The 13,446-nt window shown below is 37.5% G+C and overlaps 1 protein-coding gene across 1 annotated transcript; it reads left to right on the top strand.

The window, feature by feature from the left end:
- LOC135787939 (uncharacterized) lies at window positions 1-11,613 on the top strand. Its single transcript, XM_065297855.2, has 5 exons — window positions 1-1,300; window positions 2,085-2,261; window positions 9,651-9,872; window positions 10,173-10,386; window positions 10,619-11,613. The coding sequence occupies exons 1-5, from the start codon at window positions 818-820 to the stop codon at window positions 10,795-10,797; spliced, it is 1,275 nt and encodes a 424-aa protein (XP_065153927.1). The 5' UTR covers window positions 1-817; the 3' UTR covers window positions 10,798-11,613.
- Window positions 11,614-13,446: the final 1,833 nt, after the last annotated feature.

The raw sequence follows: 13,446 nt of genomic DNA, 5'->3' as shown, positions 1-13,446 counted from the left end.
CATTGGCTTTGATGCATTGTTAGTTTTTTTTACAGCATCAGATTTAAAAATCTTCTCCCTCATTTACTGTCCACGGCTGTTTTTGCCCCATTGACTTATTCTCTATTGTCTTCCATTGTGACTATTAGTTTGTGTAGTGCTACGCTTTGTGTGTTCACTGCTTTCCAACTTCAGTTTGGAGTAAAAAAATATTTCGTTCTCTTTTAAAGATCGGATGGGGGCCCCCATACCTTTGCCTTGGGCCCCCAATTTGCTAAATCCGCCACTGGATGCACACAGATGAAAGCAACGGTAACAGTCTTTTTTTGGCATGCGATGGATGATGGAGACAAAAGTAACTATTTCTTTCATATTTTCTAACCTTTTGTGAAACAGAAAGGTTATTTAAATCCTTAATGACCTTGTTTGGCATTGTGAAGCACCTTTTATTTAAGAGTGTATCTAAACAAAATATTACCACCATACCCGTGAGATACAGAGTGATAAGCTGGCCCTGCCCTTGATAAGCATTATAAATAAGGATTATCAGTCATGTCTTATTGAGAGAGAGAGAGAGAGAGAGAGAGAGAGAGAGAGAGAGAGAGAGAGAGAGAGAGAGAGAGAGCGCAGTTCAAAGTCCATTTTGCACAAAATGACGCATCTAATTCTTTACATTCAGATTTCTTCATAAAGCCTCAAGGATCGCGAGGTTCTTTGCCGTGTTTAGATGAGTTGCGCTCGTGTTTACTGCTCACTTCGCTTCTCCACATGCAACGTGGCATCTCGACATGTTCAAAGCTCGTGAAGCGTGTTCATCACTCGCTTCAGTAACCACGACATGGAGCCGGTGAACGTGGAGAGGCGCGTGAATGGATTTAACAGCAGTGTGAATGATCAGTACGGGACCCTGATGTACGACACCGCACTCAGTACTTTACTCGCGGTGCTGCTCTATGTGATCCTGAAGGTGAGTCTGGACGGGATCCGTCAGTGGAGGGCTCGGATCTCGGTTTTGGTGGTGGGTTCCGGTCCGATCGGACTCACTGCGGCTCTGGTCGCTGTTCGCTCCGGCAAGGTGCTGAAACTGACGGTACTGGATGAGCGCTACAGGAGCGCGCTGCTCTGCAGACCCCAGCAGATCGCGCTCGATCCCCGCAGCGTCCGCTTCCTTCTCGATCTGGGGGTGGATTTTGACAACATGGAGGGCTGCTGGCACAACGAGCACTTCTTCACCAAAATCGGAGTGTTTCAGGAGTATTTGCTGAGCATACTGGAGCAAAAGAAACAAAGGGTTGATGTGAAAGTTCATTTGGGTACAAAGGTTCGTGCGCGTTATGGTTTCTCTGCATGTCTTTATGTAAATTAGTCGGAGCCACGTGTTGTTATTTGTTGTTGTTTTTCTATGCAATTGTTAGACAATGAGGTGAAATTTTACGTCACATTTTATATGATCGAAAGCATTATCAAACCACGAGTAAATTTATGCATATTTTAGGTTATGTGACAAAACATGTTTTATAGTACGGTTTAATAACATTAAGATAAGTAAATAAATAAATAAATGCAATGCTGCTTTTAAAACATTTGCTTGCTCATATAGCACAATATAAAGACTGATGACTACAAAGTTATTAAAGCTGAGTCAAAAATAAGAAAGCTCAAAAAACCCATTGTCCATTTGCAGAAAACATTGTTATTATGTCCTTCACTTAAGTTAATCTATAATGTGATTAAGTGATGTGCTGTCACATGAATGGCCTTGTACACTCAGTTCTGTGTATTTAAGGCTCATCTCTAAAGTACACAACACACACGGAGACTATAAACTCGCATCCATCACAATAAACCTTCAGTTCAGATTTAGTGTTATCCCCGATGTCAGTCTGGTTTAATAAAACATATAAGGAAACCCATCAACATACTTAATGTCCAACATTATAGCAACATGCAAAATACACCTTAGCCACAACAGAAAGAAAGAACTTGATGGCGATACTTACAGACACTGCAAATTATATAAACATGAGGGTCTTTAGGATAACTCTAAACCCCAAACCAAAGTCATAACATGCTGACTATTTCTTTCTGTTGCTGTAATCCGGTAGTTTAATGAAGAGTACCTGAGGAAGATACCCAGAGGTGAACGCCCGCGGGTGATCATAGTCGCTGATGGATCATACGGTGACTCTTGCTCCGTACTGGGCATCAGTTCAGATTACATCGTTGAATCCTGTCGGGCTTATGGGGCCAATGCTACTATAGAAAGACTCGATCAGAGACAGGTGAGTCTTACTGGGAAACGTGACTATATGTTATTTTTTAAAGATCAACCATGGTCCAATTGCTGATTTTAGTTTACATTGTGTGTTAGTACATTTTAACCATAAGCAAAAAAAAAAAAAAAAAAAAAAACGATGACACGAGTAATCGTTTCCAACGTAAATCTCTTGTCTTGTACTACAACAAACACACGAGTTGTAGGCAACAGTTTACTTCCTGGACCGGTTGACGTGGACACGGTGGTTGTTTTCATAATTACACCCGCTTTTGAAATACAGCTTGTAAGTAGTCGATGTTTTTATATTTAAAGAATTACAACTGACTCGTGACTGTTTACCCGAGGGGTGCAAATTCAAAATATGACACATTCACACACACACAAACACACACACACACACGCACGCACGCACGCACGCACGCACACACGCAGACTTTGAACCTACTGTACTTGAGTGGAGGCAGCGCTGTCTCTCCCTTCCCTCCTGTCAGTACAGCGGCAGGCGGCGTTTCTCCGAGCAGAACCTCCTCATTAATAAAGTGTCCACTCGGAATTAAACTTGTGAGTGAGGTCCTTGTTCCTTTTTTAACCATTTGCGGATAATATCCATCTTAAAGCAGTATAGCTAAACTCATCCAGTTTAAAAAAGTGCGGTAACTGTTGAGCGGCTACACTGACGTAGGCTACGTCACGTACATGTCGTGCGTAGCCTCGTGATAGGCTGTTGCAGTGTAGCTAGATTCCCATCAATCAAACAAAATCACACTATTGTTTTTAATATTTTTAATGTTTTAATTATAAAGAATACAACATTGATGCAACACAAAATTAGCAACTATGATCATTTAAAATTACAGTATTTTTTAAATACTGGGGGGAAGGGCACAGGCGTCTTTGAAGGCGGGCCCGGCCCCCTATGGCCCGCCCATAGCGACGGGTGTGGATAAAGAGACGCTCACGTTCACAAAATACTTGCAAGACTCCCTTAACAGTAAAGTTTGATTACGCATGAGATTATGTGAGTATCTGGCAAACGCGAGCGTCTCTTTTATCATAAACCCTTTAGACGCGTCTGCAGCAGGCACTTATTTTGACAAGACACGTGATGCACATAGGATCTCTCAACGCGCCAAACACATATTTTGAAATTACGAACCACACATATGACGTGCTACATACATGTTGTGACGAACTTCGCATCGAGCGCCCTCGAGAACAGAAGTCACCGGCCGCCAATGCTACTGACTAAATCATGATTGGAACGCAAGTTTTGTTAGCTTTTGTTTGTTATTTCTATAATCACAAATGCAGGTTTAATGTTTTAAAGGTGCAGTGTGTAACTTTTAGATGGATCTCTTGACAGAAATGCAAAATACAGTTTTTTTCGATTGCTAAACGCCAGTGGGCACAACTGGAGTCACATGTGCAAAACTCTAACTACAGTCTGCACAGCAGCAGTTCATGTGTACCAAACTCTAGTTCGTTTTTCATTGTTTGAACACAGTTTTCAAAACTTTACACACTTATTCCATGACTTTAACCACAACCTGCACAACACTGTGGATTTACAGCACTTTGTTCAAATGCTAACACACTGCTGTCAAAACTGTGAATCACACATTCAAAACACAATTGATTTCAGCCTTGTGCCTTTCAAACACTGCTGATTGCAATTTCATATAAATATAAATTCCAATTTCATTTATATATTTCATTTATATATAATATTACCTTTCATGTACTTTAAGTTTCTACCTTTTTTCTCATTACTGTAATTCCGTAAATTACTACAGACAACTGAAGCAAACTGCTAATTTTCATTTACCCTAAAAAATTATGATGTTCTAAAAAAAATATTGTGATAAATCAATAAATAAATCATTCTTTAAAGAAAACATTACTTGGTGTGACATCACTGAAATTGTTAAAACTGTAAAGATATAAAGTTAGTATTTTGTGTATTGGTGTTTGATGTTAGTGTTTTTCCTCTCAGTGTGTTGTGAGTGACAGTGTGTGTTATCTCAGTGAGGGTTGTGTTTAGTGTTTGGCTGCACGGAGCTGTTTTGAGCCATATGTTAAGAGTTGTGCTCAGGTGACTTTTGGTAGTGCAGACTGTAGTTAGTGTTTTGCACATGTAGCTCCAGTTGTGCCCACTGTCGTTTAGCAATCGAAAAAAACTGTAATATACAAAATGATATTATCAGGGGTGTATAAAGACCTTTTTATAATGAACCGTTATGTTTTTATTACTTTAGAATGAGACGTTTTTATCTACATAAACAGAGGGTCCCCTTATGTGGAAGTGGCCATTTTGTGACGCCATGTTTCTACAGAAGCCCTTAACAGACAAACTTTTTTACTAAGTTGTCTCCGACGATGACATGTTTTTCCGGTGGCAGCTACCGTAGCTTCTCTATGCGTTCCAAAAGCAAGGAGTGAGCTGTGGACTGAGCCGTTGGTTGCAATTCGCAACCTCACCACTAGATGCTGCTAAAATTTACTCACTGCACCTTTAATATCCTTACCTTACCAATCTGTTACGTCCTGCTCAAGCCGCACTGGCAAAGTCGATCAATTTGGTCATCTGCATTTTCTGGATCACATTCAGCTCTTATTTATAAGGTAGTAAAGACTATATTAGCTCCAGTCAGTATTGCACTGTAATCAAATCTTTCAAACATGGTAAGGAGCGTCACATTTCCGGCTAACGTCAGAGGTATTCAGGCCAATAACAATTTACTGGTAAGCGTTTTTTTCAGATCGATGAGTTTTGTACAGAATAATGTGTTTTTTAACCATAAACCATGCGAACACATTGTATTATATCAAATACACAAAAAAACCCACTGTTTTTTTAAAAACAAAATAGGTGCTCTTTAAACTATGACAGGAGAATACTGATGTCACGATCCCTCTCACTTTCCAGTCCTCCCATAATCCTTTGCTCACGTCATCCATCATTCATCATCGTCATCAGCTTGTGAGAAATCGCAGTCTGCCTCAAAGCCAACTCCACTTCCTGCGAGATATAGAACAAAGGTCATTTCCCAAAAAAAGGTCTTATTATTATAGAGACAATCCTACCACGGTCTCAGCCATATGGGCATGACGCCTAAGTGCAATTTCATTCTTTATTATTGGGAAGCGCAGAGAAACTTCTGGAATCAACATAGATAATGGTGATAATAAAAGACATCTGTTTAAACATCATCTGATCACTGTAACCTGATCAGATCAATCTGACCATTTGATTAAGTACACCTTATGAGGCATGAGAACAAAGAGTGTTCACTTCTACTGATATTTTTGGCTTACATTTCAAAGGGATAACGCATTAGCATTAGGGGTGGGTAACTGTATAAAGTGTGACTTTGTTCGAGGTTCAATCCTTATCACTGAACCCAAAGTACATGTGCTTTGTCACTGATACCACAATAAACGTCTTCATCAAGATTTTCTACGTCCTCATCATTTTTTTTATTAAAACCTGTTCACTATTATTCAGACTATATTGGCTGCCTCAGAAAGCTTAAGCTGCATTCATACTATCAGTGACTAGCAGTAGCAGAGCGACGGGATCTCATTGATTTCAATCGAAGCTTGGCGACTTCCGGCAACATGAGCGACAGTGACTGTTGGCGACTGGATGGGGCGTGTCCAGTCGCGCAACAAAGTTGAGAAATGTTTAACTTTATGCAAATTATGAGCGACTTTTGGGAGTGACTACCAATGAGAACAAATCGGTGGAGTTCACGTTATCTGTCTCTCGTCAGTTACTGGAGTGGACGGTACTCATTTGTTTATGACAACCAGATTTAGAAACGCCTCTTTTGAATGAGACGAGCGACACGCAGCGACAAAGTCACTTATAATGTAAATTACTTGCTGCCTTAAGAGGCAATAACTTCGGAGGCATGAAGGCAGCTCCGGGAAACACATTCGGACAGACTTTATAGGCAGCGTTATAAAATTCTGCTTGAATGCCTTTTTGATAACTAATCCCATATTTGAAAACTACAATACTAATTTCTCGCTAAAATGCAATGGTGTAAAACGTGAAACTTTATTTACACTAAATTTGTGCTCCAGCCACTTCCTTGACCGCCATTTTATTTTTTCTAACTCAACCAGGCTCGACGAATCACAAGGCGATGAAGGTATCTCAGATTGACATGAAGTAAACCTAACGTTCGATTTCAATGTGTCTTGATGCCTTCCTGTCCAGAAAGCTTTCGGACACAGCCATACACGATCTTTATCATTTGTCCGTTCTCGTTTGTGTATGCCTGTGTTTAACCTGCTAAACATTATTAAAACGACTAAAACATTGTACTTCCCTTCTCCTGTGTATGGTATAATCGTGACAACAGACAACATTCATTCACCTTAAAGAACTCTATATCCTCCCGATCTTACACAGTTTTAAACACTGAGCTAAATGAAGTCAGATAAATTTAGGCCTATTAAATAATATTTGTGAATTGATCAAATGTTAATTTAGCATTTGTTTTGTCATTATTTTTTTTCTCAGAAATGTCTGTTTTGTGTTCTTGAATACAAATCGAGTGTTATTGTGAGGAGTCTGTGGTCATGAGGTCATCAATATAGTTTTATCTGCTTAAAAAATCGCATGTTTTAATATATGCCACCATACTTACTCGTGTAACTACTCGTGTAACAGTCTTTAAATAGGGAAAACATGGAAGCGTTACGTGGCTTATAAATTCCTCCCTATTTGGATCCTAAGGAATGAATGGGGCTAGGCTAAATGCTAACACATTCACGACGCGCTGTACAAAGATGAAGTGCACACATTAAAAAAAGATAGGGATTTATTCATTTGTCTAAGTTGAGGTAAAAACATAGTAAAATATTGAAAAACTGTGCTGTTTTCCTTTAACACTGGGTTGTGTGAGTGACGTTTGTTTTTCACATCTGATATTTGTGTATTAATTTTAACAGATCAACAATTCATTACACATGTTTGACCTGATGCTGTAACAGGAAGATTAGCAAATATTTAATTGGCAGTGAAACTTCAAAACCTAAATATAACCAAAGATTGAGTGTGCAAGTGATTATGCTTTTTCGTCAGAGATTATGTGAGAATATGATTGGTCTCACAGAGTGGCAATGCACACAGCTTGCTTCATTTTTAGCTTGCGGCTTTGTGCTTATCCGAATTACAGCCAGGCTTAAAGTCTGATGGCATTACTATGAGTGGAATGTTGTTCATTTTTAAGACATGAATATTCAACACCAACATGTTGATTTCTAATTAGATGTTGCGCAAAGAAAATACAAACAATGTTTATTGGACAGTATACGCATATCATGACCACTGATCTCTCTTGGTTTTGTTTTGATGCTTCTGATCTTATTATTTAATTGTTTCTGAAAATATCATGAGTTGGATGTTTGCCCCCGTTGTGAATTTAATAACCACAATCAAATATCCTGTCTTTATTTAATTTAAGTAACAGATTGCCAATTTGGGCAGGGAACGGACACATGCTTATTTAATCTTTATCTACTGTTTATGTGTGTGATTATTAAAGGATTGATTACCAGGTTATAAGAGTAAATTCACATTTCTTAAATTTAAAGTATACATTATATATATATATATATATATATATATATATATATATATATATATATATATATATATGACTTTCATGTTGTCCTCATTTTGTTACAAACTTGTACGCATTTCTTTGTTCTGCTGAACACAAAGAAAGATATTTTGTAAAATGTTTGTTACCAAGCATGTGGCGCTATTAAATTTTACAGTAGGAAAACAATAAAAAATTCATAGACTGCACTTTATAAGAAAAATCCAATTTAAGAAATGTGAATCTACTCTTATAACCTGGTAATAAAACCTTTAATAATGATGACAGAATTTTTCATTTTTTAGGTAAACTATACCTTTAACATTAATTTATGTAAATCATATTGTTCATGTCAGTTCATTGTGCATTAACTTATTACAAATTTTATGGGACAGTTTGGCCAAAAATGATATTAAACCCATGATTTACTCACCCCCAAGCTGTCCGAGTTGCATATATCCATCGTTTTTCAGACAAACACATTTTCGGATATTTTAGAAAATGTTTTAGATCTTTCAGTTGATTAAATGTAATGTTACGGGGTCCACGACCTTCAAGTCAAAATAAAGTGCGTCCATCCTTCACAAATTAAATCCAAACAGCTCCAGGATGATAAACAAAGGTCTTCTGAGGGTAATCTGCGCGGTGTTGTTGTAGAAATATCCATATTTAAAACTTTATTAACGAAAATAACTACCTTCCGGTAGCGCCGCCATCTTAGTCGCGTCCGCATTCAGGATGAGAGCTTACGCAGCCTACGGAGGTTACTCTGCTGCTGCTCTGTGCCCCCGCCCTCCGAATTTGTCATACGTCACTAAGAAAAGTGCGTACACTACGCTAATACTCTCTCCTGAATACAGAGAGTCTAAGATGGCGGCGCTACCGGAAGGTAGTTATTTTCGTTAATAAAGTTTTAAATATGGATATTTCTACAACAACACCACGTGGATTACCCTCAGAAGACCTTTGTTTATCATCCTGGAGCCGTTTGGATTTAAAGCGTAACTAAACCCCTGGTCAGAGCCTGACTCCACCCACCGCAATATTTGAAAAATGCAAGAAAAGTGGGCAGATCCCAACGGAGATAGAGGGGACGAACTAAGCTCGTATCAAGTGTGTGGTGAGATCGTAACAAGGGCGTGGTGAGCTTGAACCTGCTTACGTCACGAGTCATTTCTTGGACCCAACATCCAATAGGAAAATTCAACTGCAGTAGCCACCGTTCAACCTCAAGAGGGCAGCACTCAGACGTTTTTACACCATATATTGTAGTATTGAAACACTTTATATCCAAATGTCAAAAAACTTACTAAAATCAATGAACAGCACTAATAAAGCATCATTCTTACAGATCATTAACTAAAAAAAGTTGGTTTGGGGTTTAGTTACTCTTTAATTTGTGAAGAATGGACGCACTTTTTTTGGACTTGAACGTCGTGGACGCCGTAACATTACATTTGATCAACTGAAAGATCTAAAACATTTTCTAAAATATCCGAAAATGTGTTTGTCTGAAAAACGATGGACATATGCAACTCGGACAGCTTGGGGGTGAGTAAATCATGGGTTTAATATCATTTTTGGCCGAACTATCCCTTTAATGTATTAATAAATGCTGAAATTAACATAAACAACAATTAACATAGAAATGCTGTAGAAGTATTGTTCATTGTTAGTTCATGTTTAACAAATACAACCGTATTGTTTTAAAATGGTCATTTATTCATTATAAAATAAAGAATAAATAAATGTTAACTGAATTTGTTTCTGTTTTACAGGTTCCCACACCAGAGATTCGTGCACACAGTTTATACTTTGATCTATCAGCTTATGGTATCAACACTGTGAAAGATCCACACAACTCCTCACAGTCTGCGGTGAAACCTGGGTTCCACTTAAAAATCTACGGTACATTCAGGAACCGATACATGGCTCTGGCCTGTACATCAGATGCAGACTCCAAAATGATGCATTTCTTACGTCACACAGCTAACTCATCTGTAAGACATCTCAATCCCAGCATACATTTGTACCTTCATTTGCTTATGGAAACATCTAGGGACGGTTTCTCGGACAGGGATTAGACTTCCTAGCATAAAATAAATGTAAAATAAATTTGCACTGACATATACCTTCAGTTCGCACACAAGTAATGTTTTTAGTAAGGCATGTTTAACAAATTTCCTAATTAAACTAAGGTCTTATCCTGGTTTAAGCTAATCCTTGCCTGGGCAACCACCCCCTTTACCTTAATGTGATGTTTTTCTACATGTCGTTTACTTTCAGTTTTCTTCACTCAGATAATGAAGAACATCTTCCTTCAGTCCTTCAATGCATATAAAACAGACATCGAGCCTCGTCTGAGTGATGTCACCCTGCACCACATGCAGTGTAGTCGTATGTTGTTTGAGATCATGTTATCATACAGACGTGTAAGTGCTGCTTACATTGAAGGAGATCATGTTGCAGTCACTGTGGAAGGAGAAGCTGCAAGGGTGCTCAACTTTGACACCGGTGAGTTTTATTCTTATTAAAAATCTAATTTGTTTGACTTAAATATATGTAAATCCATGCATATATAGATTTCATAATTTAAAATCGCCATGCAACTTGTTTACTATATAATGCAAGATGGTTATACATAATTAAAAAAATAAATGTATGTTTTAGACATACCAAATAAAATGAAATGAATTTCAACCAGTGTTTACAATATCAGTATTTGTTTTTGTTGATAACGTGTAAGGTTGCGGAGTGAATCTGGGAATGAGAGGACTGGAATCACTGGGAATGTTCATCTACAGAACTGCTACAGCACTGGACCAGAACGATGTGTTTGAGGCACTTTTAGCCAAAATACAACACTCACGACTCGTAGCAGAAACATTCAGGCAAACTGGACTCAATTCTGCAATGTTTGAATGACAGTGTGTGTGTGTGTATTAGTGTGACATGCTTGAAGTTCATAATATTGTACTTATAATGCTCATCTGTTTGTGTTAAATGCAATTCCCAAGGACCAAAGTATCAGTATTAGCATTAAAATGCTTTATTAGTGTAATGTGATGGATTAACTTTCTGACAAATTAAGAATGGGAAAATTGTTGAACCTGTTGCTATTTTGTGGCCCTAAAGACAAACTCATAAAATAGATGTTTAACTGGATGACACATATAATTTTTAGCCTTGAATCTAAAATGGCATTTTTTTTTATAATAGTTGCCTGTGTCAACTTAGTATGTCTGATCAATTTTGTTCACTTTAATCATGTCTGAAAAAGTCAGTGTTTTTGGACATTATTGCTGTTTATTTTTTATAATGCTTATTGTGACACCAAATATAATCTTTCAATAAACCTTTGCTGTAACAAAATGAAAGACAACCATGTCACAAATACAGACTGCATCACAATAAACAAAGATAAATAAATAAATATGTGTCTGGTGAAAATATAAGCACCCATACACTGTAAAAAATACTTTGCTGCCTTAAATTTTTTTTTGTTGAATCAACTCGGATTTACAAGTCATTTCAACTTACTATTATTTATCTTGACTAAAGATGAGTTGTTATAACTACAGTTGAGTTGACTATACTCAACTATATTTTATAAGTTGTGACAACTCATCTCTATTGACATGACTTGTAAATCTAAGTTAATTGAACAAAAAATTTAAAGCAGCAAAGTATGTTTTTACAGTGTATGATTTCAATCTTAGTTTAAAATTGTCTGATTACCTAATAAATGGATATGTCTGATTACTTTATATTTTTTCACAAAAATAAATAATCTGACTCACAACTTATTTTTGTAAGTCTCAGTTTTATTTAGTTATATATAATAGATCAAACTTTAAAAAATGATGCCCTCTGGTGGAGATGTTTGCTTATATAACTATATCTAAAGTTCATGTGCTTAGTTATCTCTATAATTTACAACTTTACAGTTTCTTTATTAAGACATTTATGACGTAAATTGTGAATAATTTATTTAAAAATAGTGTAATAGTGTATTTTACAAATAATTGACTCTTACATGATTTAACAATTGCAGTTGTCATTATCTTTCATAATTTCACAAGACATTTTTTTTTAACTGAAAAACAGGATCTTTCAAACTAAAGCCGACCTCAAACCAAAACCGACAACGATTATGGCCAAAGCTGCTGTCTGGCCCAAGATCTGATGTAGGCCTACTGTATTGGGATCAGTGTAAATAAAACTATGTGCTGGTCCAAATATACTGGCTAAAGAATAGCAGGAATATTTAGCCACTTTAAATAATAAACAATAGTCCAGCTATAACAAAGTTCAGAAAATGTGCTTGTAAATCTGAAACTTTCACTAAATATTCATTATCTGCACTTCCTCTGCAAGGCTACTGAAGTATAAAAAAAGCCTAAAGTAGGGAAAATCTAAAACATTTTGGTTTTTACTCAATCATTCAAACAATAATTGATTTAGATTGCTCATATTTTTACACAAGCAAAACACATCTCTGCTACAAATAAACACTTACGTTTGTACATCTGTTTATAATAAATAGATCCACACATCTACGATTCTTCATCTAACCACCATTCTGTTATGCAGCAATGGATAGATATTTTTGAAAGGGCCACAGAATAAAAAAAATCACAATTGTCAGTGATTCCCCTTGATTTTGTATTTAGAGTTATCATTGTGATTAAAGCTGTAGTCTACGATGTTGAAAATCGGTTGAGAAAGCCTGAGACGGTTAGTAGGTTTTAAAAAACTCATCCCGCCCCTCTGTGCTACCTGATCCCTCCCACCGGGAAACGAACTGAACAACGTCACTCATTCAAGCTGTGATCACCGGTAGTAAACATCAGAACAGAGATTTACCGAGTGGTAAACACATAAAGCCTTGAAGGAATGAACCATTACAATTATGATTGCAATTGATGTTATTTACATTCACAACAACGTTTGGCATACGTTTCCCCTCCTGAGCTTCAAGAAATGACTTTGTAAATATAATTACTTTGACCCGTGATACGCGATGCTAAACGGCTAACATTCCAATGCCGACCGGCAGCATGTTGTCAGACTCATAAAAATATATTTATGTAACCTCACACAATAAAAGTATAAATAGATGCGTACCTGTTCAACAAAAAGTCCGCCGTGTCGGCGTCGGTTTTCAGCCCCAAATCTCCCTGAAGCTTCCTCCAACAGTCAATTGCGGACCCTTTATTGATTCTACTTAGAGTCTGGCGTTTTTCACACTTTTTTTACCTCTGCTCTTTCCTCTACAGACTTCCCTTTTCTTCTAACCTTTACTGTAGGGACAAGAAGCTTGCTGCTGTCGGTTAGTTTTTTTCCATTAATGAGATGTTGCTGCTTCGCTAGCTAACATACACTGACACAAATTTCATGTCGCAGGCACGAGAGGGGCGGGGTGGTGTGCGATGGGGTGTAGACGCGATCGCGAGGTGGATTTTCAAGTGTACGGGGATTTGATGAGAGCAGTTAACCAATGTAAGCTGTCCGGCCGGACAGTTTACATTGGTCAATTTATCTGCCGCCGTACACCCAATAGACTGAATGGAT

This window comes from Paramisgurnus dabryanus, chromosome 23 (assembly GCF_030506205.2).
Source record: "Paramisgurnus dabryanus chromosome 23, PD_genome_1.1, whole genome shotgun sequence".
NCBI lineage: Eukaryota > Metazoa > Chordata > Actinopteri > Cypriniformes > Cobitidae > Paramisgurnus > Paramisgurnus dabryanus.
The sequence above is the reverse complement of the archived record's forward strand: the minus strand, read 5'-3'. Positions and strand labels throughout refer to the sequence as shown.

Excerpts from the sequence above, each read along its gene's own strand:
- LOC135787939 (XM_065297855.2), top strand. The coding sequence starts at position 818 with ATGGAGCCGGTGAACGTGGAGAGGCGCGTGAATGGATTTAACAGCAGT. Across the intron at positions 2,262-9,650 it reads AAAGACTCGATCAGAGACAG|GTTCCCACACCAGAGATTCG; the intron begins GTGAGTCTTACT and ends TCTGTTTTACAG. Across the intron at positions 10,387-10,618 it reads GGTGCTCAACTTTGACACCG|GTTGCGGAGTGAATCTGGGA; the intron begins GTGAGTTTTATT and ends ATAACGTGTAAG.